This window comes from Carcharhinus amblyrhynchos, chromosome X (assembly GCF_965287045.1).
Source record: "Carcharhinus amblyrhynchos chromosome X, sCarAmb.v2.hapA, whole genome shotgun sequence".
Taxonomy (NCBI): domain Eukaryota; kingdom Metazoa; phylum Chordata; class Chondrichthyes; order Carcharhiniformes; family Carcharhinidae; genus Carcharhinus; species Carcharhinus amblyrhynchos.
Genome location: NC_137359.1, coordinates 6,480,844 through 6,508,338, shown reverse-complemented (window position 1 = coordinate 6,508,338; position 27,495 = coordinate 6,480,844). Strand labels below are relative to the sequence as shown.

The window sequence follows — 27,495 nt, the reverse complement described above, 5'->3', positions numbered from 1 at the left end:
ATGGGGACCTTGGGGTGCGTGTTCACAGATTCCTGAAGGTAGGAGGGCAGATAAATAAAATGGTGAAGAAGGCATATGTCAGAGTCATACAGCACAGAAACAGGCCCTTTGGCCAACTATCAAATACCGATCTATACTAATACCATTAATCAGCAGTTGGTTGATAGCCTACTGTGCCTTGGCAATTTATGTGCATGTCCAGATGCTGCCCAGGATACTGTGTGTTCCATTAACAGATTTCTAAACTTGTACTTTCTGTCTCCAGTGACTTGTGCACATATACACCCAAGTCTCTCTGCTGCTGCACCCACTTTAGAATTGTACCCTTTAGTTTATATTGTCTCTCTGCATTCTTTCTTACCAAATGAATCACTTCACATAAATATCATCTACAACATGTCAGCCATTCCTGCATATGTGCCCTTGAAGTCTAAATCCAGCTTCCTAACAATTCCTAACACTTTTGTGCCAATGTCAGTTAACCTGAAAATTTTGAAGTTGTGTCCTGTCTAGATCATTAGTATGACCCTAACACTGACCCCTGGAGAACGCTACTGTATATAGAGCACAGAAAAAGGCCCTTCAGTCCATTGAATGTGTGCTGGTCAGACAAATCACTCAACTCTTCTAATCCCATTTTTCAGTGCTCAGCCCATAGCCTTATATGCCTTGGCATTGCAAATGCACATCTGAATACTTCATAAATGTTCTCAGGGTCTCTGCCTTTCAGGCAGGGAGTTCCAGATTCCCACCACCCAAAGGGTGAAAAAGATTTTTCTCACGTCCCCTCTAAATTCTCTTACCATAAACCCATGCCCCGTTGATCTCTTGACCAATGGGAAAAGTTTCTTTCTGTCTACTCTTATCTATGCCTCATAATTTTATACAACTCAATCGTGTCCCCCTGTTTAATCTCCTCTGCTCCAAGGAAAACAACCCCAGTTTATTCAATCTTTCTTCATAACTAAACTCTCCAGCCCAGGAAACATCCTGGTAGATCTCCTCTGCACCCTTTCCAGTGCTATCACCTCCCTCCTATAACATGGACTCCAGAATTACGCACAATACTCTAGCTGTGGACGAACAAATGTATTATATAGTTCTAGCATAAACTTCCAGCTCTAAAACTCTATGCCTTGGCTAATAAAGGCAAGCATACCATATGTATACCAATCTGCAGAGCTACTGTCGTATGTTGTCAAGGGTGACTATGCTGCCTTGCTTGGTCACTCCTGATTGCAGAAATTAAAATTAAACTGGAGGGGTAAACAGGCTGGCAGATTTGAAAACAAGGTTCCAGGATGTCCAGCAGAGGTACAGGAACAGATTCAAGGGGACTCTGAGTGACATGAAAGGGGTCAAGATAAAGATTCAATTGAATTCTGGAGCTTGTCCAAGGAGTCTGAAGCCACATCCAGTGTCATACGCCATTCGGCCAAAGGTGGAGGCCGAATTAGAATGACGGTTGAGTATGGGGACACTGGAAGCAGTCTTGACCAGTGAATGAGCCACCCCAATTGTGTCAGTTTTAAAGACTGACGTTACGGTGAGAATCTGTGGAGACTCACGGTAACTGCGTGCCAATCAATACCCACTTCCTCTGATCAAGGACTTACTTAGCAGATTGGCAGGAGGGAAGAAATTTTCAAAGGTGAACTTATCTCAAGCCTGCCTTCAAATGAGAGTTGCAGAAAAGCCCCAAACACCTCTGACGATCGTAACTCATCAGGGATTTTTCCGTTATTAGCATCTTCCTTCCTGGTATCATGTTGAGACCAGTCTTTTTCTAGAGGGCTATGGATTACCTGGCGTCCAGTGTTAGCTGGACGACATTTTGGAGACCTTCAGCAGGCTACAGGAACATGGCCTGCAAGTAAAGAAAGAGAAATGCACATTCTTTAAAGATTCAATTGAATACCTGGGCCACATCATTGATAGTGAAGGACTACACAAGGCACCCAAGAAAATCAAGGCTGTCGTGAAAGTTCCTAGACCAGAGAATGTATCGCAGTTACGATCGTTCTTGGGACTCATCAATTATTATGGCAGATTTGACCACCATGCAGAAACCTTTACACAGACTGCTGGGTAAAGGCCAGTCATGAAGATGAACTCTGATATGAAGAGGCTTACTGGGAGATAAAACATGGGTTACAAAGGTTGGGGGTATTGATACTTCTGATCTGAAGTTGCCATTTCAATTCCCCTGCCTTGCTTCGCCACATAGGGTTGGCGCTGTAATGTCATACATTGTCCAATGGAGAAGAAAGACCATGACAAGAACAGAGGAAAGATATGCCCAGGTCAAAAAGGAAGGGTTAAAAATCAAATTTGGGGTGAAGAAATTCTTCCATTTTCTATATGGCCGGCATTTTGCACTGTTAACTGATCATGGCCCCTGACACCAAAGATGGGCCATACACAGGAATACCACCCATGGCAGCAGCACAGTCACAATGATGGGCACTGCTGTTGGCAGCATACTCCTACGACTTACGGTATAGACATTTTTGAACAGCATGGTAACGCTGATGCACTTTCATCTGCCTCTGTCTGAGAGAACGGATGTTCCTGATTGGCATTTGAAATTATGTATTGTCACTTAGATAATAAAGTACCTGTATCAGCAACCCAGAGTTGAAACACCACAAGAAATGACCCAGTCTTAAGTCAATAATGAATTTAGTACGATGAAGGAAGACTTTTTAAATTCATTTGTGGCACATGGGTGTCGCTGGCTGGCCAGCATTTATTGCCCTTTCCTAGTTGCCCTTGAGATGGTGGTGGTGAGCTGCCTTCTTGAAGTGCTGCAGTCCATGTTCTGTGGGTTGACCCACAATGCCGTCAGGGAGGGAATTCCAGGAGTTTGACTCAGCAGCTACGAAGGAACAATGATATATTTCCAAGTCAGGATGGTGAGTAGCTTGGAGGGGATCCTATAGATGGTAGTGTTCCCATTTATCTGCTGCCCTTGGCCTTCTAGATGGTAGACATTGTGGGTTTGGAAGATGCTGTCTCAGGATCTTTGGTGAATTACTGCAGTGCATTGTAGATAGTACACACTGCTCCTACTGAGCATTGGTGGTGGAGAAAGTGGATGTTTGTAGATGTGGTGCCAATCAAGTAGGCTGCTTTGTCCTGGATGGTGTTGAGCTTCTTGAGTGTTGTTGGAGCTGCACCCATCCAGGCAAGTGGGGAGTATTCCATCACACTCCTGACTTGTACCTTGCAGATGGTGGACAGGCTTTGGAGAGTCAGGAGGTGAGTTATTCACCACAGTATTCCTAGCCTGTAACCTGCTTTTGTAGCCACTGTGTTTATGTGGTGAGTCCAGTTTAATTTCTGGTCAATGGATAACCTCCAGGATGTTGACAGTTGGGAATTCAGTGATAGTAACACCATCGAATGTCAAGGGGCGATGGTTAGAGTGTCTCTTATTGGTGATGGTCATTGCCTGGCACTTGTGTGGTGTGAATGTTACTTGTCACTTGTCAGCCCAAGCCTGGGTATTGTCCAGGTCTTGCTGCATTTGGACATGGGTTGTTTCAGTATCTGAGGAGTCATAAATGGTGCTGAACACTGCAAACATCCCCACTTCTGAAGTTATGATAGAAGGAAGGTCATTGATGAAGCAGCTGGAGATTATTGGACCTAGGACACTAAGCCGAGGGACTCCTGCAGAGCTGTTCTGGAGCTGAGAGTTGTCTGGAATGGATGCCTGTCTTTTGTGGGGTATGAGAGTGGTCATTCCTCCTACATTACGTAGAAAGGTGCTAGATCAAGGGCACCTGGGTGTGGTGCGGATGAAAGAGATTGCCAGGAGCTACTTTTGATGGCCAGGCATTGATTCCCAGATCGAGGACAAGGCTGGTGCAGCCATTATTGCAGTTATCACCCCTTCATCCAAGGGAATGGCCTGAAGTTCCTTGACAAAGGATGCATGTAGGCTTCGCAAGTCCAGTGGAAGGAAAATTGCTGTTGGTAGTGGTGGTCGATGGCTTGAAGTAGCAATTATTAGGTCAGTATCTGCAGAGGCAACTACAGAGCCACGCGACCAGTTGGCTTGTTTTGGAAGCCCTGATGAATAGTGAGCGACAAAGGGCCACAGGTTGTGGCAAAGGAATTTGTCAACTACCTGGACCACCAAGCAGTCCGGCAGGAGATGTTGGCCCTATGCCACCCTGCAAACAAATGGCCAGGCCGAAAAGTTTGCCCAGACCTTAGAACAGACATTGTAAGGTTTGCCAACTGGAGGGTTCCTTGGGAAGGCAATTCTTAAATACATATCGTGACACACTCCATGCAACAATCCAATGTTTCCTGGCGCCATTGATGTTTAGTCGTAGATTGAGGACCACCTTTGAGTTGATGTGGCCAAAGGAGACACGAGAATTGGTAACAAAGACCCAACAAGGGCAGATGGCCGGAAGTGAGGGAAAGACCAGGAAGTTCAGGAAGGGAGCAACTATGTTAGTGAGAAAAAGGGGCCATGAAATGTCCTTGGTAGAGAGGGTTAAGGAGAATCCAAAGGCTTTTTATGTGTATATAAAGAGGAAGAGGGTAGCTAAGGAAAGGGTAGGTCCACTCAAGGACAGTGTAGGGAATTTGTGTGTGGAGCCAGATGAGGTAGGGAAGTCCTTAACTGCATCAGTATTCACAAAGGAGAAGGATGTGGCGGATGGTGAGTGTAGAAAGGAGAATGTTGACATTATAGGACATATTGAGATAAAAAGGGAGAAGGTATTGGAGGTTTTGAAAAACATAAGGTGGACAAGTCCGCAGGGCCAGAAACAGTCTTTTCCAGAATACTGAGAGAGGCGAGGGAAGAAATTGCTGAGGCCTTGGCCAAAATCTTGGTATCGTCTTTAGCCACAGGCAAGGTACCAGAGGATTGGAGAGTAAATAACACTGTTCCTCTGTTTAAGAAGGGCAGAAGAGACAATCTGGGAAATTACAGGCCTGTGTGCCTTACATCAGTGGTGGGGAAATTATGGGAGAAGATTCTTAAGGACAAGATGTACTCACATCTGGAGCACAATAGGCTTATTAGCGATAGGCAACGTGATTTTGTGAAGGTGAGATCATGTCTCACAAACTTGAGAGAGTTCTTTGAGGAAGGGACAAGAAAAATTGACCAGGGTAGGGCAGTGGATGTTGTATACATGGCCTTTAGTAAGGTTCCTCATGGCAGGCTGATCAGAAGGTGAAGTCATATGGGATCTGAGCTGAGCTGGCAAGATGAATACAAAACTGGCTTGGACATAGAAAGCAGAGAATAGCAGTTGAAGGATACTTTTCTAACTGGAGGTGTGTGACAAGTGGTGTTTCACAAGAATTAGTGCTGGGGCCTCTGTTGTTTGTATATATAATAAATGATTTGTAGAAAAATGTAGGTGGTCTGATTTAGTAAATTTTGCACATGATACAAAATTGGGGGCTAGCGGATAATGAGGAGGATTGTTAAGCGATCCTAGCAGGATATAAATTGGCTGGAGATCTGGACCGAGAAATGACAGATGGAGTTTAACCCAGGCAAATGTAAGGTGATGCAATTTGGAAGATGTACTGCAGAAAGAATGTTTGCAGTAAATTGTAGATCCCTCAGAAATATCAGCATACAGAGGGATCTTGGAGTGCAGATCCACAGTTCCCTGAAGGTGACAACTCAGATAATCAAGGTGGTCAAGAAGGCGTAAGGCATGCTGGCCTTTGTTGGTTGGGATGTTGACTATAGGAATTGGGAAATCGTGCTGCTGTATAAGACTGTGGTTAGGTCGCATTTGGAGTATTGTGTACAATTCTGGTCGCCACCGACTGGAAGGATGTTGGTGCATTGGAAAGAGTGCAGAAAAGATTTACCAGGATGTTAACTGGTTTAGAGGCTGTGGATTCTGAAGAAAGGTTGAACAAACTTGGATTGTTTTCATTGGAGCATCGGAGGATGCGGGGGATACCTGATAGAAGTTTACAAGATTATGACAAGCTTGGATAGAGTGGATAGTCAGAGTCTTTTCCCCAGGGCCAAAGAGTCAATTACTTGGGGGCATAGAATGAGAAGGGGAAAGTTTTAAAAGAGATGTATCAGGCAAGTTTTTCACACAGAGTGGAACATGCTGGAACACGCTGCCGGAGGTGGTGGTGGAAGCAGATTCTATAACAGCGTTCAAGAGGCATCTGGATAGATATACGAATAGGCAGGGAATAAAGGCATATGGGCTATATAGAGGCAAGCGAATATTAAATTAGATAGGCATTTGTGTCGACACATACTTGGTGGGCCACATGGCCTGTTCCTGTGCTGTACTGTTCCTTTGTTCTTAGCACTAAGCTGCCTCCACTCCAGGGAAAAAAGTCCCAGTCTATTCAGCCTCTCCTTATAACTCAAACCATCAAGTCCCGGTAGCATCCTACTAAATCTTTTCTGCACTCTTTCTAGTTTAATAATATCCTTTCTATAATAAGGTGACCAGAACTGTACACAGTATTCGAAGTATGGCCTTACAATGTCTGGAACAAGCTACCAGAGGTGGTGGTAGAGGCAGGTACAATTTTGTCTTTTAAGAAGCATTTAGACAGTTACATAGGCAAGATGGGTATAGAGGGATTTGGGCCAAATGTGGGCAATTGGGACTAGCTTAGTGGCTTAAAAAAAAAGGTGGCATTGGACAAGTTGGGCCAAAGGGCCTGTTTCCATACTGTAAACCTCTATGACTCTAAATGTATTGCCTTCATCTACACATCTGGTCACCTCAAAAATTTCAGTCAAGTTGGTCATGACCTCCCCTTAAAACCATGTTTACAGTTCTTGATTAATCCCTGCCTCTCCAATTGCAGATTACTTAATTAGGGCACCACAGTGGTTAGCACTGCTGCCTCACAGTGCCAGGGACCCAGGTTCAATTCCTGCCTTGGGTCACTGTGTGTGCCGATTCTGTGCATTCTCCCCATGTGTAAGTGAGTTTCTTCTGGGTGGTCTGATTTCCTCCCACACTGCAAAGATGTGCAGGTTAGGTGGTTTGGCCATGATAAATGTGTCAAGGGGATTAACAGGGTAAATACGTGGGGTTACGGGGGTAGGGCCTCGGTGGGATTGTGGTCGGTGCAGACTCCAGGGGCTGAATGGCCCCCTTCTGTACTATAGAAATTCTAATTCTGTTTCTCAGAATTGCTTCCAATAGTTTCCCCAGCACTGAGGTTAGACAGATTGGCCTGTAGTTTCCTGGTTTATCCCTTCCTCCTTGAGTAATGGTATCACATTGGTTATTCTCCAGACCCCTGGCACCTTTTCTGTGGCCAGAGAGGAAATAAAAATTATTGCCAGCACCCCTGCTATTTCCTCCCTTGCCTCACTCAACATCCTGGGATCCATTTCATTCGGCCCTGAAGATGTACCTACTCTTCAGCCTGCCAGACCACTCAGAACCTCCCCTCTGTAGTTTCTTTAATTGTATCGCAGTCCTTCTTTGTGATTTCTATACTCATTATCTATCTCACTAGTGAACACCAGTACAAAATATTCACTTAGAACCCTACCTATGTCCTTGTATTAAAATAAATACCATCTAATCTTGTCAAACTCCCTTGTGCCTTAACTAGCCTATAATTTCTGTGCCTCCCTGACTCACATGCTGTCTCTTCTAATTTTGGTTGTGTAGCTCCCCCTGCTGAACCTTCTCTCTGGATCTCAGCCCCCTGCCAAGTTAGTTTAAATCTTTGACAAGATTCCACAAAGCAGACTAGTGCAGAAGGTGAAGTTGCATTGGGATCAGAGGTGAGCTGGCAGGATTGGTACAGAGCTGGTTCGGTCATAGAAGACAGAATAGCAGTGGAAGGGTACGTTTCTGAGTGGAGAGCTATGACTAGTGGCGTTCCTCAGGGATCACTGCTGGACCTTTTGCTGCTTACAATATATATAAATGATTTGGAGGAAAATATAACTGGATTGATTAGTAAGTTTGCAGATGACACAAAGGTTGGTGGAATTGTGGACAGTGATGAGGACCATCAGAGGATACAGCAGGATATAGATCGGCTGGGGACTTGAGCGGAGAGATGGCAGATGGAGTTTAATCCGGACAAATGTGAGGTACTGCATGTCAGAAGGTCGAATACAGATGGAAAATGTACAGTAAATGGCAGAACCCTTAAGAGTATTGGTAGGCAGAGAGATCTGGTACAGGTACACAGGTCACCGAAAGTGGCAACGCAGGTGGAGAAGGTAGTCAAGAAGGCATATGGCTTGCTTGTCTTCAGCGGCCGAGGCATTGAGTTTAAAAATTGACAAGTCATGTTGCAGTTTTATGGAACCTAGAACATACAATGTTCAATTCTGGTTGCCACACTACCAGAAGGATGTGGAGGCTTTCGAGAGGGTACAGAAAAGAATTACCAGCATGTTGCCTGGTATGGAGGGCATTAGCTATGAGGAGAGGTTGGAGGAATTTGGTTTGCTCTCACTGGAACAACGGAGGTTGAGGAACGACCTGAAAGAAGTCTGCAAGATTGAGGGGCATGGACAGAGTGGATAATCCGAAGCTTTTTCCCAGGATGGAAGAGTCACTGACGGAAGGGCACAGGTTTAAGGTGTGAGGGGTAAGGTTTAAAGGAGATGTATGTGGGCAAGTATTTTTTTACAGTGTGGTGGGTGCCTGGAACTCGTTGCCGGGGGAGGTAGTGGAAGGAGACACGGTAGTGAGCTTTAAGGGGCATCTTGACAAATACACGAATAGGATGGGACTAGAGGGATATGGTCCCCATAAGGGCAGGGGGTTTTAATTCAGTTGGGCAGCATGGTCGGTGCAGGCTTGGAGGGCTGAAGAGCCTGTTCCTGTGCTGTAATTTTTTTTGTTCTTTGTTCTAAATCCATGATCGAGGGGATGGTGTACACAGTTGTGGGAAAATCTAGAACTCGGGGTCACTGTTTGACAATTACAAGGGGGCACAAGTCCAAGGTAATGGGGGGGTGGTGGGGAAGGTTCAGTGGAGATGTGTAGGGAAGTTTTTTTTTTACACAGAGGTTGCTGGGGGCCTGGAATGCACTGCCAGGTTGAGGCAGATATGTTAGCCACATTTAAGACCCTTGATAGGCATATGAACAGACAGGGAATAGAGGGATGTAAGCGGTTGGTTTAGGTAGGACAGTGTGATTGGTGAGCTTGGAGGGCCGAAGGGCCTGTTCCTGTGCTGTACTGTTCTTTGGCCTTTGTTCAAAAAGGGGTTGCCCATTTTGGATGAAGAGGGAGAGAATTTTTTTTCTCTCACTTTTTTCCTCAAAAGGGGCGGAAGCCGAGTCTTTAAATATTTTTAAGGCAGAGCTAGATAGATTCTTGATTAACAAAGGGGTGAAAAGTTTTGGGAGCAGTTGGGAGTTAACACTAACATTAGGTCAACCATGATCTTATTGAATGGTGGAGTAGGCTTGAGGGGCTGAGTGGCCTTACTCCATGGCCGACTCCTGCTCTGAGTTGGTATGCAACCCTGCCTCCTTTTGCCTTCCCTATTGTTTTTGAGCACTTTATTAGCCTTGAACATTGTGTCCTCGTCATTTTAAGCAACATTACTGGTATTGCCTTTGCATTCCAAGGCTGTGTGTGCTTGTAGCTAACTTCATTCAGCAGACATTGTAACCCTGTCTTTGTATTTTTCATAGTCCTTGTTAGTGCACTCATATACAATATGGCAGTAGTGTACTTACTTCTCTAGTATTACCTTACACTCTCACTTGGGCATTCCCAACCGCACCAGTGAAACTCCCCAGGAGGACACTGGTCCCAGTCTTGTTGAAATACAATCTGTCCTTTTTGAATAGGTGCCTCTTGCCCCAGAACTGGTACCAATGCCCCAAGAATCTGAAACTCTCCCTCCCACACACTGATCTGCCCTATTTTCCTGTGTCTGCTCTGGCCAGCGTGTGGTGGTGAGAGTAATGTAGAGATTCTACCTTTTGAAGTCCTACTTTTTAAACTATCTCCCTAGTTCCTGATAATCTGACCATCAGACTTCAGTACTGTCATTAATACCAATGTGTTCTCCAACTTCTGCCTTCTCCTGCAGAATATTCTCCATGATGTCCTTTAGCCTGGCAACAGGAAGGCCACACACAATGCAGATACAGTGACAGCTACAGAAATGCCTCTCTGTCCCTTGACTGTGGAGACACTTTATTTCCCTCCTGTGCAGTTCCTTGTCCATTGGTGCCGTGATCTATACTGTCCCTTCAAAAGTGTCATCACTCCCCGCTGTCTCCAATGCTGAGCATGTGCTTTGAGTGGCACACACCGCAAAGAATCCTGTACATCCTGCCTCTTCCTCCATTTCTAGGTGGATATCCCATCTATTATCTTGACCTCTCATTGTCTGGAACGCGTGACCTAGAAAACTCTTATCCTCCCCCAGAACTCCAGCTGCCCCTCCAAGTCGGAAATCCTGAACTTGAGTTGAAGCAGCTGCAGGTATACATGGTTCCCCCAAGACTCATGAAGTTACCTGAGAGGGTAGGCTGGGATTAAGAGGGTAGGAAGCCAGGTGAGCGGATGAGTTAGGGTCACAGATAAGGGATGGGTGAGGGGGTAGTGTGGCAGGTAAGAAATAAAGGGGTTAGGGCGGGTGAGAAGGAGCAGCACGGTGAGAAGTTGGTCTAAGGGGTGCAGGATGTCAGGTGAGTGGGTGGGTCAGAGGGCTGGACTGGAGGTAAATGTGGGTGTGGTCAGTGAGTGAGGAGGGGCGGTAAAATGGGGTTGTTAAGGGATCCAGTGAGGAGAGGCGAGGGTGGCAGTCAGTCCAGCAGTTGCCCAGGAGTTAGAATTGGCTTTAACCTTTCTAACACTGCTTAGGTAAGTATTCTGGAAACATTTGACTATAATTCATTAGAGATTTTATCAAAGGGTTCAGATGCATGGTCCATCTGTAGCAATTTCTACAATCAGTGCATTAGGATGGCAGACAGGTCCATAGTGCCTCTTGAGAGTACTGCTCGGGTATGTCTATCGAGAGATCAGATGCTCAGCACCAGAAAGTAGTGGTGAACGTTTGTTTTTTGGACTGGTGGGAAGATCATGCTCGCAAATTTAGAAATACAGGTTAGTCCAGATGAATGCGTGGCTGGAGAGATGGTGCAGGGGAACATTTTTGGAGACGGTGAGACCTGTACAAAGCAGATGGGTTGCAGCTGAACCGAAATGGGCCTGGCCTCCTTGCAGGGAGGTTTGGCAGTGCTTTGGGATGGATTTAGAACAAAGAACAAAAAAAATTACAGCACAGGAACAGGCTCTTCGGCCCTCCAAGCCTGCACCAACCATGCTGCCCGACTGAATTAAAACACCCTGCCCTTAGGGGGACCATACCCCTCTATTCCCATCCTATTCATGTATTTGTCAAGACACCCCTTAAAACTCACTATTGTATCCCCTTCCAATACCTCCCCCGGCAGCGAGTTCCAGGCACCCACCACACTCTGTAAAAAATCTGCCCCATACATCTCCTTTAAACCTTACCCCTCACACCTTAAACCTGTGCCCCTTAGTAAGTGACTCTTCCATCCTGGGAAAAAGCTTCAGATTATCCACTCTGTCCATGCCCCTCAATCTTGTAGACTTCTTTGAGGTCAATTTAGCATGCCCAGTCAACCTAACCCGCACATCTTTGGAATGTGGGTGGAAACTGGAGCATCCGGAGAAAACCTGCACAGAATGTAATAAAATAAATGGAAATGGGCTGAAGGCAGAAGGAACAGTTCATGCGCTGAAGTTGTTGAACTCGGTATTCAGTCTGGAAGGCTGCAAAGTGCCCAATTGGAAGATGAGGTGCGATTCCTCCAGTTTGCATTGGGGTTCGCTAGAGCATTGGTGATGACAAAGGGTTATCCAGACTCGAAACGTTGAATTGATTCTCTCCACAGATGCTGTCAGACCTGCTAAGATTTTCCAGCATTGTCTGTTTTTGTTTCAGATTCCAGCATCTGCAGTATTTTGCTTTTATCTTTTATATACACCCTAGCTATGACTGTAACACTACACTCTGCACTCTCTCCTTTCCTTCTCTATGAATGGTATGCTTTGTCTGTATAGCGCGCAAGAAACGTGTAGATAGGACTGTAGATAGGGCTTTAAACTAATTGGGGGGGGGAGGGTGCGAGGGTAGGTGAAATTACAGGGTCTAAAGTAAAGGGGAGGGTGCAGGTACGGGATGAGGCCAAGGATGTCCCAATAATAAAGGGAGTAGGGGGCATGAGTAAGATTGGTGGCGTTCCTGCAAATAGGGTACAGGTGAAGGCTGGGATGAAGGCACTTTATCTGAATGCCCGAAGCATTCGGAATAAAGTGAATGAGCTGGTGGTGCAGATCAGCACAAATGGATATGATCTGGTGGCCATTAGAGATGTGGCTGCAGGGTGACAGGGACTGGGAGCTGAATGTAGATGGGTATCAAGTGTTTAGGAAGGATAGGCGGGAGGAAAAAGGGGGGGGGTGTAGCTCTGATGATTAAGGATAGCATCAGGGTGGTAGTAAGGGAAGATATAGGAGCCAAAGAGCAGAAAGTGGAATCGTTGTGAGTGGAGATTAGGAACAGCAAAGGGAGGAAGATGCTGGTGGGTGTCGTCTATAGGCCTCCAAATAATGATATGGAGGTGGGGTGGGCTATTAACGTGCAAATAAATGCGGCGTGCTGGAATGGAACGGCGATAATTATGGGGGATTTCAATCTACATATTGATTGGTCGACCCCTGTTGGACGCGGTGGGCTTGAGGAAGAGTTCTTGGAATGCTGCCCCCATAGTTTCCTTGAACAGTGTGTGTTGGAGCTGATGAGGGAGCGAGCTATCTTGGATCTGGTGTTATGTAATGAGGCAGGTAGAATTAGGGACCTTGTGGTGAAGGACCCTCTTGGGAAGAGTGATCATTGAATGGTGGAGTTTCTGATGCAGATGGAGGAAGAGAAAGTGGGTTCCTGGACCTGTGTCCTTTGAACAGAGGGGAGTATGACAGGATGAGAGAGGAATTGGCGTATGTTGATTGGGGGAGCACATTGGAAGGTAGGTCTGCTGAGGAACAGTGGAGGATCTTTAAGGAGATCTTTCTTGGTGCTCAGCAGAAATTTATTCCGATGGTTAAAAAGGCTTGTAGGAGGAGAGATAATCAGCCGTGGATAACCAAGGAGGTAAAGGAGAGTATTAAATTAAAAGCGGATGCGTTTAGAGTAGCTAAGAGTAGTGGGCGAGAAGAGGATTGGGAGAGGTTTAAATATCAACAAAGAATGACGAAGAAGTTGATAAAGGAGGGTAGGATAAACTATGAAGCTGGGCTAGCGCTAAATATAAAAAAGGATAGTAAGAGTTTTTATAAATATATAAAAAGGAAGAGGATGGCTAGGGTGAACGTTGGACCCTTAGAGGATGAGAGGGGGGACTTAGTGGTAGGGGATGGGGAAGTGGCTGAGGCCTTAAATAACTTTTTTGTTTCGGTCTTCACGGAGGAGGACGTGAATAGTTTGCCGGGTGTTAGCGATGGAAATTTGGTAGGACTGGAGGGCCTGAATGACATTATTGTTACTAGAGAGGCAGTGCTCGACAGACTGGAGGGACTGATTGTGGACAGGTCCCCAGGACCGGATGGAATGCATCCAAGGGTTCTGAAAGAAATGGTGGAGGTGATAGTGGATGCCTTGGTGATTATTTTCCAAACCTCGCTGGATTCCAGGGAAGTGCCGGAAGATTGGAAAATGGCTAATGTTACGTTGTTGTTTAAGAAGGGTAGCAGGCAAAAGGCAGGGAATTAAAGGCTGGTTAGTTTGACGTCTGTGGTAGGTAAAATGCTCGAATCCGTAATCAGGGAGAAAATAGCGAGGCATCTTGAGGAGAATTGTTTGATAGAGCAGATGCAGCACAGTTTCGTTAAGGGGAGGTCGTGTCTGACGAATTTATTGGCATTCTATGAGGATGTGTCTAGGGCGGTGGATAGAGGAGAGCCGGTAGATGTGGTGTTTCTTGATTTTCAGAAGGCGTTTGATAAGGTGCCACACAAGAGGTTATTACAGAAGGTTAGGGGGCATGGAGTTGGGGGTAGGGTGTTAGCGTGGATAGGGGATTGGCTGTCAAATAGGAGGCAGAGAGTGGGGGTCAATGGGTGCTATTCGGATTGGCGGTTGGTGACTAGTGGAGTGCCCCCAGGGGTCGGTGCTGGGGCCTCAGCTATTTACCATTTATATAGATGATCTGGAGGAGGGAACCGAGTGTATGGTGTCGAAATTTGCTGATGACACCAAGATTGGTGGAACGGCAAATTGTGTGGAGGGTGTGGAAAGTCTGCAGAGGGATCTAGATAGGCTGGGCGAATGGGCCAGGAACTGGTAAATGGAATTTAATGTTGGCAAGTGTGAAGTTGTCCACTTTGGTAGGAATAATGATAGGAAGGACTATTACTTACACGGCGAAAAACTGCAGCATGCTACGGTGCAGAGGGACCTTGGGGTCCTTGTGCATGAGTCGCAAAAACCCAGCCTGCAGGTGCAGCAGGTGGTCAGGAAGGCGAATGGGATGCTGGCCTTCATAGCGAGGGGGATTGAATATAAAAGTAGGGAGGTCTTGCTGCGGCTGTATAGGGCACTGGTGAGGCCGCAGCTGGAGTACTGTGTGCAGTTTTGGTCGCCGCACTTACGCAAGGATATTTTGGCCTTGGAGGGAGTGCAGAGGAGGTTTACTAGGCTGATACCGGAGTTGAGGGGGTTGAACTATGAGGAAAGGCTGAATAAACTAGGCTTGTACTCGTTAGAGTTTAGAAGAATGAGGGGAGATCTCATTGAGACATATAAGATGATGAATGGGATGGATAGGATAGAGGTGGAGAGGCTCTTCCCGCTCAGAAAGGACAGTAGGACTAGAGGGCACAGCCTCAAGATAAAGGGGGGGGGGGCAGTTTAGAACGGAGTTGAGGAGGAACTTCTTCACTCAAAGGGTGGTGAATCTCTGGAATTCTCTGCCAGTTGAAGTGGTGGAGGCTGCCTCGCTAAATATACTTAAGACGCGGGTAGATACGTTTTTGATAGGCAAGGGGATTAAGGGTTATGGGGAGAGGGCGGGAAAGTGGAACTGAGCCACGTCAGATCAGCCATGATCTTATTGAATGGCGGGGCAGGCTTGAAGGGCTAGATGGCCTACTCCTGCTCCTATTTCTTATGTTCTTTTACAATACTTTTCACTGTATCCCAATATATGGGACAATAATAAATCAAATCAAATCATTTATTTTTAAACCATGCACTTAGAGGGTAACCCAAGTGATTTTACGTTAGTAATATTCTTCAACCGTTATTCATTGTTTGTATTCTGTTCCACACTATGCAGTAATGCAGATTAACTTTTTTTTCAGTGATGTACGATGGAAACTGGCAATCTGACAGAGCAACATGACGTTTTGGCTATTACTAAGCAGGTATGACACTTCTCTTTTTCCCTTTTATTATGATTTCATCCTATTCAAATATAGAACAAGTAAATATTAAACAAAATAGTAAGATTGTTACAACTTGTTTTCCCTGGTTATTTAATGACCTTTTAATTGATATTGCATTTATTTAATGAGCACAATTGGGAAGAAGTGAGTATGTTGATGTTTGGTTGTGGCATGTGCTGTGACACTTGCCGGAATTCTATCATCATGCCCACCACGGGAATTGGATAATGCAAAGTCCATTGACCTCAGGCGGGATTTTCCAGTCTCAGGTGGAGCGAGGCTGTAAAATCCTGCCCAATGAGTGGTGGAAGCTTCTTACCCAGGACTTCTCATATGAGTTCCCAATCCTGGACGCAGGTGAGATCCCAGAGGAGTGGCGGATAGCGAATGTGGTACCATTATTTAGGAAGGGTAGCAAGGATAACCTGGGTAATTATAGGCCGGTGAGCTTGACGTCTGTGGTAGGGAAATTGTTGGAGAGGATTCTTAGAGATAGGATGTATGCACATTTAGAACAAAATAATCTCATTAGTGATAGACAGCATGGTTTTGTAAGAGGGAGGTCATGCCTCACAAATTTGGTGGAGTTTTTTTGAGGAGGTGACAAAAACGGTTGACGAGGGAAGGGCCGTGGATGTCGTCTATGTGGATTTTAGTAAAGCATTTGACAAAGTCCCTTGTGGCAGGTTGGTGCAAAAAGTTAAATCTCATGGGGTAAAAGGAGAGGTGGCTAGATGGGTGGAGAACTGGCTTGGCCACAGAAGACAGAGGGTAGCAGTGGAAGGGTCTTTTCCAGCTGGAGGTCTGTGACTGGTGGTGTTCCGCAGGGCTCTGTACTGGGACCTCTGCTATTTGTGATTTATATAAATGATTTGGAAGAAGGTGTAACTGGTGTGATCAGTAAGTTTGCGGACGACACAAAGATGGCTGGACTTGTGGATAGCGATGAAAATTGTCAGAGAATACAGCAGGATATAGATAGGCTGGAAAATTGGGCGGAGAAGTGGCAGATGGAATTTAATCCAGATAAATGCCAAGTGATGCATTTTGGTAGAACTAGTGTAGGGGGGGAGCTATACAATAAATGGCAGAACCATCAGGACTATAGACACACAGAGGGACCTGGGTGTGCAAGTCCACAGATCCTTGAAGGTGGCATCACAAGTGGTGAAGATGGTGAAGAAGGCATATGGCATGCTTGCCTTTATAGGACGGGGCATAGAGTATGAAAATTGGCGTCTGATGTTACAGCTGTATAGAACATTGGTTAGGCCACATTTGGAATACTGCGTCCAGTTCTGGTTGCCACACTATCAGAAGGATGTGGAGACTTTGGAGACAGTACAGAAAAGGTTTACCAGGATGTTGCCTGGTATGGAGGGTCTTAGCTATGAGGAGAGGTTGGGTATACTAGGGTTGTTCCCCCTGGAAAGACGGAGAATGAAGGGAGACCTAATAGAGGTGTATAAAATTACGAAGGGCATAGATAGGGTGAACAGTAGGAAGCTTTTTCCCAGGTTGGAGGTGACGATCACGAGGGGTCACAGGCTCAAGGTGAGGGGGGCGAGGTTTAACTCAGATATCAGAGGGACTATTTTACACAGAGGGTGGTGGGAGTCTGGAATGCACAGCCAAGCAGGGTGGTGGAGGCGGACGCACTGGGATTGTTTAAGACTTATCTTGATAGCCACATGAACAGACTGGGAATGGAGGGATACAGAAGAATGGTCTAGTTGGACCAGTGAGCGGCGCAGGCTTGGAGGGCTGAAGGGCCTGTTTCCTGTGCTGTATTGTTCTTTATTCTTTATCCCAATTATACAACTGAGGAAGGAGCAAATCAATTTTGGATACTGTTTATTTCATGCTACAACTAGTTTTCGGTAAGGGAAGGAAGGAGAATCAGCCTCAGTTCAGGAGTAGTTTACAAAAGGAGGAACATTTCCAGCTAAGGTATCGACCATGAGCCAACTGTGGCCTTAGTGAGCTTCTTCTGCAGTTGTTACAATCCTCTGAAAGAATAAAACTTTTCAAATGACCCCAATGGAAGAAATTGATCGATAAAATATCATTATTTTAAAGTTTTAACAGTCAATCCAAAACAGTGGCACAATGGTTAGCACTGCTGCCTCACAGTGCCAGTGACCCAGCTTGGGTCACTGTCTGTATGAAATTTGCATGTTCTCCCCGTGACTGCGTGGGTTTCCTCTGGGTGCTCTGGTTTCCCCCCCACAGTCCGAAAGATGTGCTGGTTTGGTGCATTGCCGTGCTAAATTCTCCCTCAAAGTAGGATTTTCAAGTAACTTTGTTTAAGTATGAAGGTAAGTGTACCTAAGACTAATAAATGAACTTTACTTAACATGAGCTGACAGTCCAATTATATTCAATAGAAACCAAAGATTACAGTATAAATAATTTGTACAATGAAGACAAATTTCAGATTTCTTAGGTAGAACACATCACGTGCAGTCTTAATGTCTCTTATAACTTTATCTCCCCACTCTTCATCACATGGGATTTATTCCTCCGACAAATGGTTCACTCGGTCCAAGATCCACAGATATGATCTTCACCAAAGGGTACACTGTTGTGGAATCTCTTTCACTTGAGTCATGGCAGTCCTGGTGGTGTAGTTTTCCAGACTCCCTTTCACCTGACCACTCAGCAACATCCCAATACATGGCATGGCCAGGTCTGGTGAAACCCTCACAGCTCTCTAATGTGTCTGGATAGCTCACACAGTTTTTAGCTTCACAAACACAGCTTCACCAAGAGATTCTGCGTTTGCTGTCTTTCTGCTGACGGGAAACAACTTTTGAGAGGCCTCTTCTGACCACTGGCTGAAACCCAATCTCGGCCCATTTATGCTTCCCAATTAGCTTGTGTTTCCTTTGTGACTGAAGACACTGGTTCATTTCTCAAAGGTCTGATGTCACAACCAGGAAATCCAGTTAAGAAACCTGGACTTGGCTGGAATTCTCTGACCTCACCCCCAGCTGGGATTCTCCGGTCTCGCTGCTGTGAATGGTGAAAAAGAATGATGCCTTTTAGCTTTGACAAAGGGTTATCTGGACTCAAAACAATGGCTCTTCTCTCTCCTTACAGATGCCAGACCTGCTGAGATTTTCCAGCATTTTCTCTTTTGGCAGTGAATGGCGATTTGGCTGAGCACCAAATTCTCAGTTTTCATTGGCAGCGAGGCGTGTGTTATAGGAGAATTCAGGCCCAGGCCCGTGTTCCAATTTGGGGACATACAGGCTTTGAAATCTCTTTGTTGCATAGCCCTTGGACTGTGTGTGATCTGGTCTCACATTTTCTGTCCTATCCATGGCTTTGCTCAAAGTCTTGAATTCCCAATTTGAAAGTGATTGCACTGCTTTTGACAACTTTATTACAAAGAGCTCTCTGACAAAACTGGCCGTCAACCATTGATGTTTTCATGCCCACTATTAGCCTACTTTCCCTGCTCTCGTTTTGGCTCCCATGAAGAATTGGATGTGCTAGAAATCTAGATTTCAAGTACGAGAAGTAGAAAGAGAGAGTTTCTGTAATACAGAAAGCCCTTTATTTAAAGTTTAAATGGTGCCAGTTTAATCCTGGGAACTGTCAGTTTTTGAAAAACATGCCTGTGCAGTAAAGGGCTTGCAACTTCAAAAAAAAGCTTTTAGACAAAGTTTTAGTAAAACTTACAAAGGCAAAAGGAAGTTTAAATTTGTAATATTTCTGTTGATATCTTTGCTGTTGAAGTGGTGCTTGTTTTTTTTTATGTTGGTCTGACGTGAGATAGTCTTTGATCCAGTTTCTTGGTTGAAACAGGCCATTGTCCTCATGTTTGTCAGAGAACTGGAGGTCCTGAGGCCAAAGCTGCTTCTTGCTTCTCTTAGCAACTTTGAGCATTTAATGCAGAAGTGTCTACAGAATCTTGGTAGCGTTTTTGTGCGCTATCCAGGTATAGCCTCCTCATTTTCATCTCCTCATATGTAGTTTAACTTATCGAGTGAATTGCCAAATGAGAAACTGTTAAACAGATATGTGTGCCAACAGCACACAATAATGGCATACAAACTACTTTTGAAAAGCAACTGTGACCCAAATGTTGCTAATGTTAAGTTTGTTCATTCTTGGGGTTTTACAGCTACTTATTGGATTAACAGTTAATGTTTGTAAGCAATCACAGAAGAGATAATTGGACAGTTAAGTGAAGAGGAAATACAAAAGTCGAAATATTTCTGGGGAAGGGGGTGAAAATGGGGAATGGAAGTGATTTGCCAGCCAAATTTAATGAAACCTCATTGGCCTTTTACAATTCTGTTTTGTGCTTGGCAACTAGCCAGTTTGACAGGCCAGTTTCCAGCCACCAGGAAGGGTAGCAGGTTTTGGTTTGGGAGGGTTGTTTGGGTGACCAATCATAGTAAAGGATTTGCTAGTGGGTTGAGGGGTGGGGGAACGGGACAAGGGAAAGCACCCTTGCTGTTCTGGATCCAAAAGCAATACTTAAACGGCAATTACCAACAGGCTGCAGTTGCTTCCATCTTTTAGCTGCCAGACTTCCCAAGCCCTGGGAAACGATATTAAATTGGATTAATTGCCAAGACATTGAGAATCGGCCTTCATTTAAATATGATTACAAACTGACCTCCACAGAGTGGGTTACTTGCATGTGGTTAAAATGGAAACAGGCATGTTTGTGAGTTGGGTTTTGCAAATCTTCTGATTTTTATAACACCAGCCCCCCCCTGCCCCCCCACCCTGACCCTGACCCTGACCCTGAATGTGAAAGGGATAAAATTGACCCCTGTCCACCCCCACAAAATAATTCCTTCTTCTTACGTGGCTGATGTTGCTACTTTATCACTTCACTAGAATAAAATAACAGAATGAAATGGCAGAGGGTCTGGCACTTTGAGGACATTAATGCCACACAATCAGCTAACATCCTACCCTGCTACAGCCTTTAATTTATTATCCTATGGTTCATAAATGATTGAGCAATTGTTTTACTACTGTATTCACTAATGTTAGATCCAATATGACTATGCCTCTATTGTCAACACTTCGAGCTAGGGCTTCTAGATTTTGTGTTACAGAAGTTGATTTGTAATTAACCTCATTTGTAAATGTGGTCCAATTAGCATAATACATCCTCCCTAATGAATAACAATTACACCCCTAAGTTTCATGAAGATCAGAATTGACATGTTAGAATTGTAGGAGAAAGTCTGTTAGAGTGGCATAGTGTCAGCACTGCTGCCACACAGTGCCAGCGACCTGGGTTCAATTCCAACCTTGGGTCACTGTCTATGTGGAGTTTGCATATTCTCCCCATATCTGCGAGGGTTTCCTCCCACAGTCCAAAGATGTGCGGGTTAAGTTGATTGGCCATGCTATATTAACCCTAGTGTCAGGGGGATTAGCAGGGTAAATATGAGGGGTTACAGGAATAGGGCCTGGGTGGGATTGTGGTCGGTGCAGACTCGCTGGGCTGAATGGCCTCCTTCTGCACTGTAGGATTCAATTCTATTCTGTTTTGTTTTGCAACTAAACATTTTTAGTAATTAGTATAAATCATTAATATGATATTCCAATTTCTATTGGAGTTTTATGAAGAACTTGCACTTTGTATATTGCAAAGGAAACTATTTTTCCTAGTTGTTAATTTGCTGATGCAATTGGCGTATAATTAGCACAGTTCACTAATAACAGTGTACCATCCAAGTTCCATTAAGGCATGACAAGAATTCTTGAGTTGAGCTCATGCAAAATTTGTTGCATGAAGTCCAGCATTTCAGAAGTTTTGCATGTCCTTTTCCTTCATTATAAATATTCAGCTCGCTTTCTCTCCAAATAATTTGACATCTCGTAATTTTGGAATTAATGTGACATGTTATATTGCAGGCTAAGTGCACCAAATGGTTTGGTGCACTTAGCCTGCAATATAACATGTTTTAGTGTGCGTTCAAATTTAACAGGTTAAAGACTGAAAGTATTTTTATACATTTAATTTAATTTATTTGAACATGCAGAGCTTGTATTCATTTGATGCAAGAGTATGGGCAGGAAAACTTGTTGTTGGAAAGGATCCAAGCTGTTTTAATTTAAAAGCTTAATTTCAATTTGACAAAGTATTATTCAGGAGCTGAAATGAAGTACAGCCCACTGCAGGTACAGCGAACCAGGGGTTTTGTGAAGCAATGGCAGATTCACTGGGTTGGTGAAAATGTTCATGCTATAATGCACTCAGAATCTATACACTAGAGAAGGAGACCATTCGGCTTATCAAGTCTGCACCGACCACGATCCCACCCAGGCCCTATTCTCGTAACCCCACATATTTATCCTGCTGATCCCCCTGACAGTGGGGTCAACTTAGCATGGTCAATCCACCGAACCCGCACATCTTTGGACTGTGGGAGGAAACTGGAACACCTCGAGGAAACCCATGCAGACTCGGGGAAAACGTGCAATCTCCACACAGTCACTTGAGGCCGGAATTGAACCTGGGTCTCTGGCGCTGTAAGGCAGCAGTGACAACCACTGAGTGCCGTGCTGCCACTTCTATGTGTCAGGATATTTCTTCGGGGATGTGTAGAAGTCTGTTTTGGACTCAAACAGAATAATGCTCCTCTTCTGAATCTGCATTAATTAGCGAAGCAGGTAAGGTGATTGGTTGGTGAGTTTTAAAGTTTCTTTCTTTCAGTAAACTAGGACCAGTAAAATATGTAGCATATTAATTTTTTAGTTTAACTAGTTAAACTACATGATAACCAAAAAAATTGTTGAACAAAGAGATATGGTATCAACGGGTTATGTGCTTAGACTGCAGAAATTGGGAATTTGTAGATGGCACGACCCTTGTGAGCAAACGTATGTGGGAGATCTCTCCAGCTCAGAGTCATTGAGCTGCAATGTGAGTTGCATAGTCTCTGATTGTTGTAGGGTGTTGGTTACAATTCGGTAGGTAGGTAGGTCTGAACAAGTCTTTGTAGTCATACATAGACTAACTGTAAGTTTTTGACTTTTGGAACTATTTACAAATATAGAGTAAAGGGTACAAGCTGTCTCCATTCTGGCTGGTACACACAGCTCTGTCCCACAGCAGACTGACCCTGGGTGTGGGTCTTATGCTCTCTTATATCACTGTATGGGCAGTACTTTTCTCAGTAGCACATTAACCCTGTAACTACTTGACCCTTATGCTACACTGAAGAATGAGGGGAGATCTCATTGAGACGTATAAGATGATGAATGGGATGGATAGGATAGAGGTGGAGAGACTCTTCCTGCTCAAAAAAGACAGTAGGACTGGGGGGGCACAGCCTCAAGATAAAAGGGGGGCGGTTTAGAACGGAGTTGAGGAGGAACTTCTTCACTCAAAGGGTGGTGAATCTCTAGAATTCTCTGCCCGTTGAAGTGGTGGAGGCTGCCTCGCTAAATATTTTTAAGACGCGGGTTGATGGGTTTTTGATAAGAGAGGGGATTAAGGGTTATGGGGAGAGGGCGGGAATGTGGAACTGAGCCACGACAGATCAGCCATGATCTTATTGAATGGCGGGGCAGGCTCGAAGGGCTAGATGGCCTACTCCTGCTCCTATTTCTTATATTCTTATGTTCTTGTGTACACTGACACATGGAAAAAGGGCAGTGGGGGGAAAGTTTCTGGACAGTTGCATCCAGTCACAGAGGAATACAGTTCAGACAGAAGACTGAGGCCAGTCTTCCAATACCAATCAGCCATTTATTTATAGTGAGCACCATTCAGTGGCTACAGAGTGCAGATCGATCCTGAGTCTATCGACTGCTGACCTTCCCTGTATAGCGTGCAAGAAACAATACTTTTCACTGTATACTAATACATGAGACAATAATAAATCAAATCAAATATTAAGCTGATCTTTCTTTACACCCTAGCTGTGACCGTAACACTACATTCTGCGCTCTCTCCTTTCTTTCTCTCTGAAGTACTCTATGAATGGTATGCTTTGTCTGTATAGCACGTAAGAAACAATATTTTTCACTGTATTCCAATAGATGTGACAATAATAAATCAAATCAAATATTAAGCTGATCTTTCTCTACACCCTAGCTATGACTGTAACACTACATTCTGCGCTGTCTCCTTTCCTTCTCTCCAATGTATGGAGATACATCCAATGGAGGTGATGCATTTTGGCAGAAATAATGTAAGGGGGAGTTATATGATAAAGGGTAGACCTATAAAGAGTATAGAAACGCAGAGGGACCTGGGGGTGCAAGTGCACAAGTCTTTGAAGGTGGCAGTACAAGTGGAGAAGGTTGTGAAGAAAGCTTATGATATGTTAGTCTTTATAGGAAGGGGTATAGAGTATAAGAGCTGCAGTCTAATGTTGCAGTTGTATAGAAAGTTGGTTAGGCCACATTTGGAGTACTGCGTCCAGTTCTAGTTGCCTTACTACTGGAAAGACGAGACCCTGGAGAGAGTGCAGAGGAGGTTTACCAGGATGCTGCCTGGTATGGAAGGACTGGGGTATGAGGAAAGATTGGGCAAATTGGGGCCGTTTTCCCTTGAAAGACGGAGACTGAAGAGAGATCTAATAGAGGTATATAAGATCATGAAGGGTATAGATAGAGTAAACAGTGGTAAGCTTTTTCCTAGGTTGGAAACGCACATTACGAGGGGCCACGGGCTTAGGGTGAGGGGGTGGAGGTATAATTCGGATGTTAGAGGGAGGTTTTTCACACAGAAGGTAGTGGGGGTATGGAATGCTCTGCCAAGCAAGGTGGTGGAGGCAGGCACGCTGGAGTTGTTTAAGAGTTACTTAGGCACATGAGCGGGATGGAGAGGAGACTGTTTTAAATAAGGTTCAGGAGCCCTGGGGAATCAATTGATTCCTATGGACCTTCCAACATATTTTCTGGCTCACTTGTTTCACTTGGGGATTCCCTTGAATGTGCGTATAAGGATGTGGATGATATTGATGTTTTTCTTTTTTAATCCACAGGTGCTTCGGTCCACCTTGTTGTCCAACAAGGGGCATACACGCGATGGGTCGTACGAGGGCTGCTCTTGGTTGTTTAGACAATAGCCTAGTACTTCACGTCGTTAGTGAACGCTTAAACTGGACCAGATGCTGGGCAACACGACAGCTCAGTGACTGTCACTGTTTGCTGTGCAGATACATGGATTTGGGCCAGTGTCTGCGGGAGTTTGCTCATTCTCCCCGTGCTTGCGTGGGTTTTCTCCGGGTGCTCCGGTTTCCTCCCACACCCCAAAGATGTGCTATTAGGCTGATTGGTGTAACAAATTGTCCCTAAATTAGCCTTCCCTCGATGTGGAATGCCATAAGCATAGACAAGGGTCGTGGGTGGAGAGGGGACTCATAATGTTAAAATGGCGGCGCGGGCTCGTTGGGCCGAAGGACCTGTTTCCCGGGCTGTTTTGTTCTTTGTTGTACTCTATGAATGGTATGCTTTGTCTGTGTGGTGTGCAAGAAACAATACTTTTCACTGTATACTAATACATGAGACAATAATAAATCAAATCAAAGCCAGCTGATTTTAAACCCTCCCCATCCCCCACCCTATTGGGTGAGCCCCCATTTGCCTAAAAGGGGAGCTCATATTCAATGAGGCCTGTGGGGAGATCTATTGATGATCCCCTGTGGCCCACACAACATCCCTCTCTCCTCAAGTCCTGTGTACTTCTGCTGTGGGGTGCGGGAGAGGTGTGGTGCCATGAGAGTGGGCTAGTCTTCTCCACCAGGATTGATGTGAGGCAGGACTGGATCGGAGACTTTCACTTCCATAAAGCCACCAACTCTGGTTCTTCCTGAGGTCTCACTTCGATAGGGCCGCCTGTTTCTTCTACTTCTACTTTAGGAATCCGTGTCCTCATCAACTGGGAGGGCAGGTGTGGGGTCAACTTCCATTCAAGACTCGACACTGGCAGTGGTCAACCCCACTGCTAATGAGGCCTACACTGGCATGGGCTCCCTACCCCTGAGATGGACCAGGTGCCTCCTGACAATTTTGCCCTGCACTTGAACCTTATAAGACACGGGCCCTGCTTTTTCCATTATGATCCTGTGGACCCAACTGGGGCTGTCCCAGTCCCCATGGACTGGGTCACTGGTTGTGAATAGAGTCATAGACATTTACAGCACGGAAACAGGTCCTTCGGCCCAACTTGTCCATGTCACCCTTTTTTTCTTTAAACCCCTAAGCTAGTACCAATTGCCCACGTTTGGCCAATATCCCTCTATACCCATCGTACCCATGTAACTGTCTAAACGATTTTTAAAGGACAAAATTGTACCTGCCTCTATTACTACCTCTGGCAGCTTGTTCCAGACACTCACCACCCTCTGTGTGAAAAAATTGCCTCTTTGGACCCTTTTGTATCTCTCCCCTCTCATCTTAAACCTATGCCCTCTAGTTTTAGACTCCCCTACTTTTGGGAAAAGGTGTTGACTATCTACCTTATCTGTGCCCCTCATTATTTTATAGACCTCTATAAGATCACCCCTCAGCCTCCTACACTCCAGGGGAAAAAGTCCCAGTCTGTCCAGCGTCTCCTTATAACTCAAACCATCAAACCCCAGTAGTGTCTTAGTAAATCTTTTCCGCACTCTTTCTAGTTTAATAATAATAATACTCTGTCTGTCCTTACAGAATCGTGTGTTGTCTCCTGGGTCTCTTGTTGGGAGTGCTCCTTCCCCTCCAGGTTTGGGAAAAGTAAGCTCAATCTTGTCCGATACCGCAACTCCTGTCATTGTGTGAGGGCTAGCCCTGTAGTCAGATTAAAAATGGTGTCAGATTGGTCTCTATGGATGCTGCAGGTTGTTTCTTCATGCCGAGCTCATTCAGCTAACCCATTCGATGCTGGGTGATAGGGTGCTGCCCCAATGTGTTTGATTCCATTGGAAAGCGTGAAGGTCTGAAACTCGGTGCTTGTAACAGCAGTGCCATTGTCAGAGAGCAGGATTTCAGGTATCTCGTACGTGCAGAAACCTTGTGGTAGATTCTCAGTGGTAGCCTGGCAAGTGGCAGAGCTCACCCGATGTATCTCTATCCATTCAGAATGTGCATTGAGCATGATCAGGAATGTAGAGTCCCTATGTACTCGCACCCAGGGCTTGCTCGGGATGTAGGGAGGCTGAGGGAGGCAGGATTTGATTCTCTTGGCATGACTCACACTGTCAAACCACGTCAGTAATGTCTGCATCAAGGCTGAGCCATCACACATAGGTCCTGGCTGGCATTTTCACCTTTGAAATCCCAGGGTGGCTACGCTGTAGGAGGATTGGACAACGACACGGGAATCCCAGAGGATGAAGCCATCTTCAACACTTTTGCTTTGTCCAGTAATGTTTCACTTCACCTGAGGGCTGTCTTCTGAATTTCTCCATGCAGAATTCTGTTTTGATTTACACAGGGCTGGCTCCTTTTGTGTCGAGTTCTTGATTTGCCTTGCACACACCGGCAAAGTGTTTAAAAAATTTCAGCATCATCACAACCTGTTCCACAGCTGGAGGTGGAGCTGGACATCTGGTCAATGGCGGACGACTCAATGCATCGGCATTAGCTATCTGCAGAGGGTGGTGGGGGTGCGGGGGGGGGGCGGTGTGGACTGCATGGTGGCACAGTGGTTAGCACTGCTGCGTCACGGCATCAAGGTCCCAGGTTCAGCTATGGGCCACTCACGGCTATGGGCCGCAGAATCTCGAGAAGCCTGTTCAGTTCCTCAGCTGTGGCCCGCTGTGACTCGGCCATCACTTGGAGCCTGCCACTCATGGTGAGGATTCCCTACCCCGGGCTTTCCACTGCAAATGCCACCTTGCAGTATTGGCCTGGAAACCAGGCAAGACAGGCTGGTCTGCCTGAAAGCTTTGGGATTCCTCCCAACAGCCTCACAGTGGGTCCAGTGTGGCCGTCAGCCCCTCCTGCATTCCCTGGCTCTGTTGCTGCATCTTCAGCAGCTGAAGGAGAAGTGATCTCAGAGGCCCAGTATGTAGCCTGAGGCCAGCTGAGTCCTCGTCTCTGACAGGACCCCGCATGCCAGAGGCCTCAGACATTC

At 45.4% G+C, this 27,495-nt stretch overlaps 1 protein-coding gene across 1 annotated transcript in view; it reads left to right on the top strand.

The window, feature by feature from the left end:
• The window catches only part of pou6f1 (POU class 6 homeobox 1), a 129,243-nt gene that overhangs the window by 8,956 nt on the left and 92,792 nt on the right, over positions 1–27,495 (top strand). The window contains exon 2 of the mRNA XM_080217969.1: positions 15,363–15,425. Within this exon, the coding sequence (XP_080074095.1) occupies positions 15,372–15,425 (54 nt within the window). The 5' untranslated portion in view covers positions 15,363–15,371. The remainder of the gene's footprint in view (positions 1–15,362; positions 15,426–27,495) is intronic.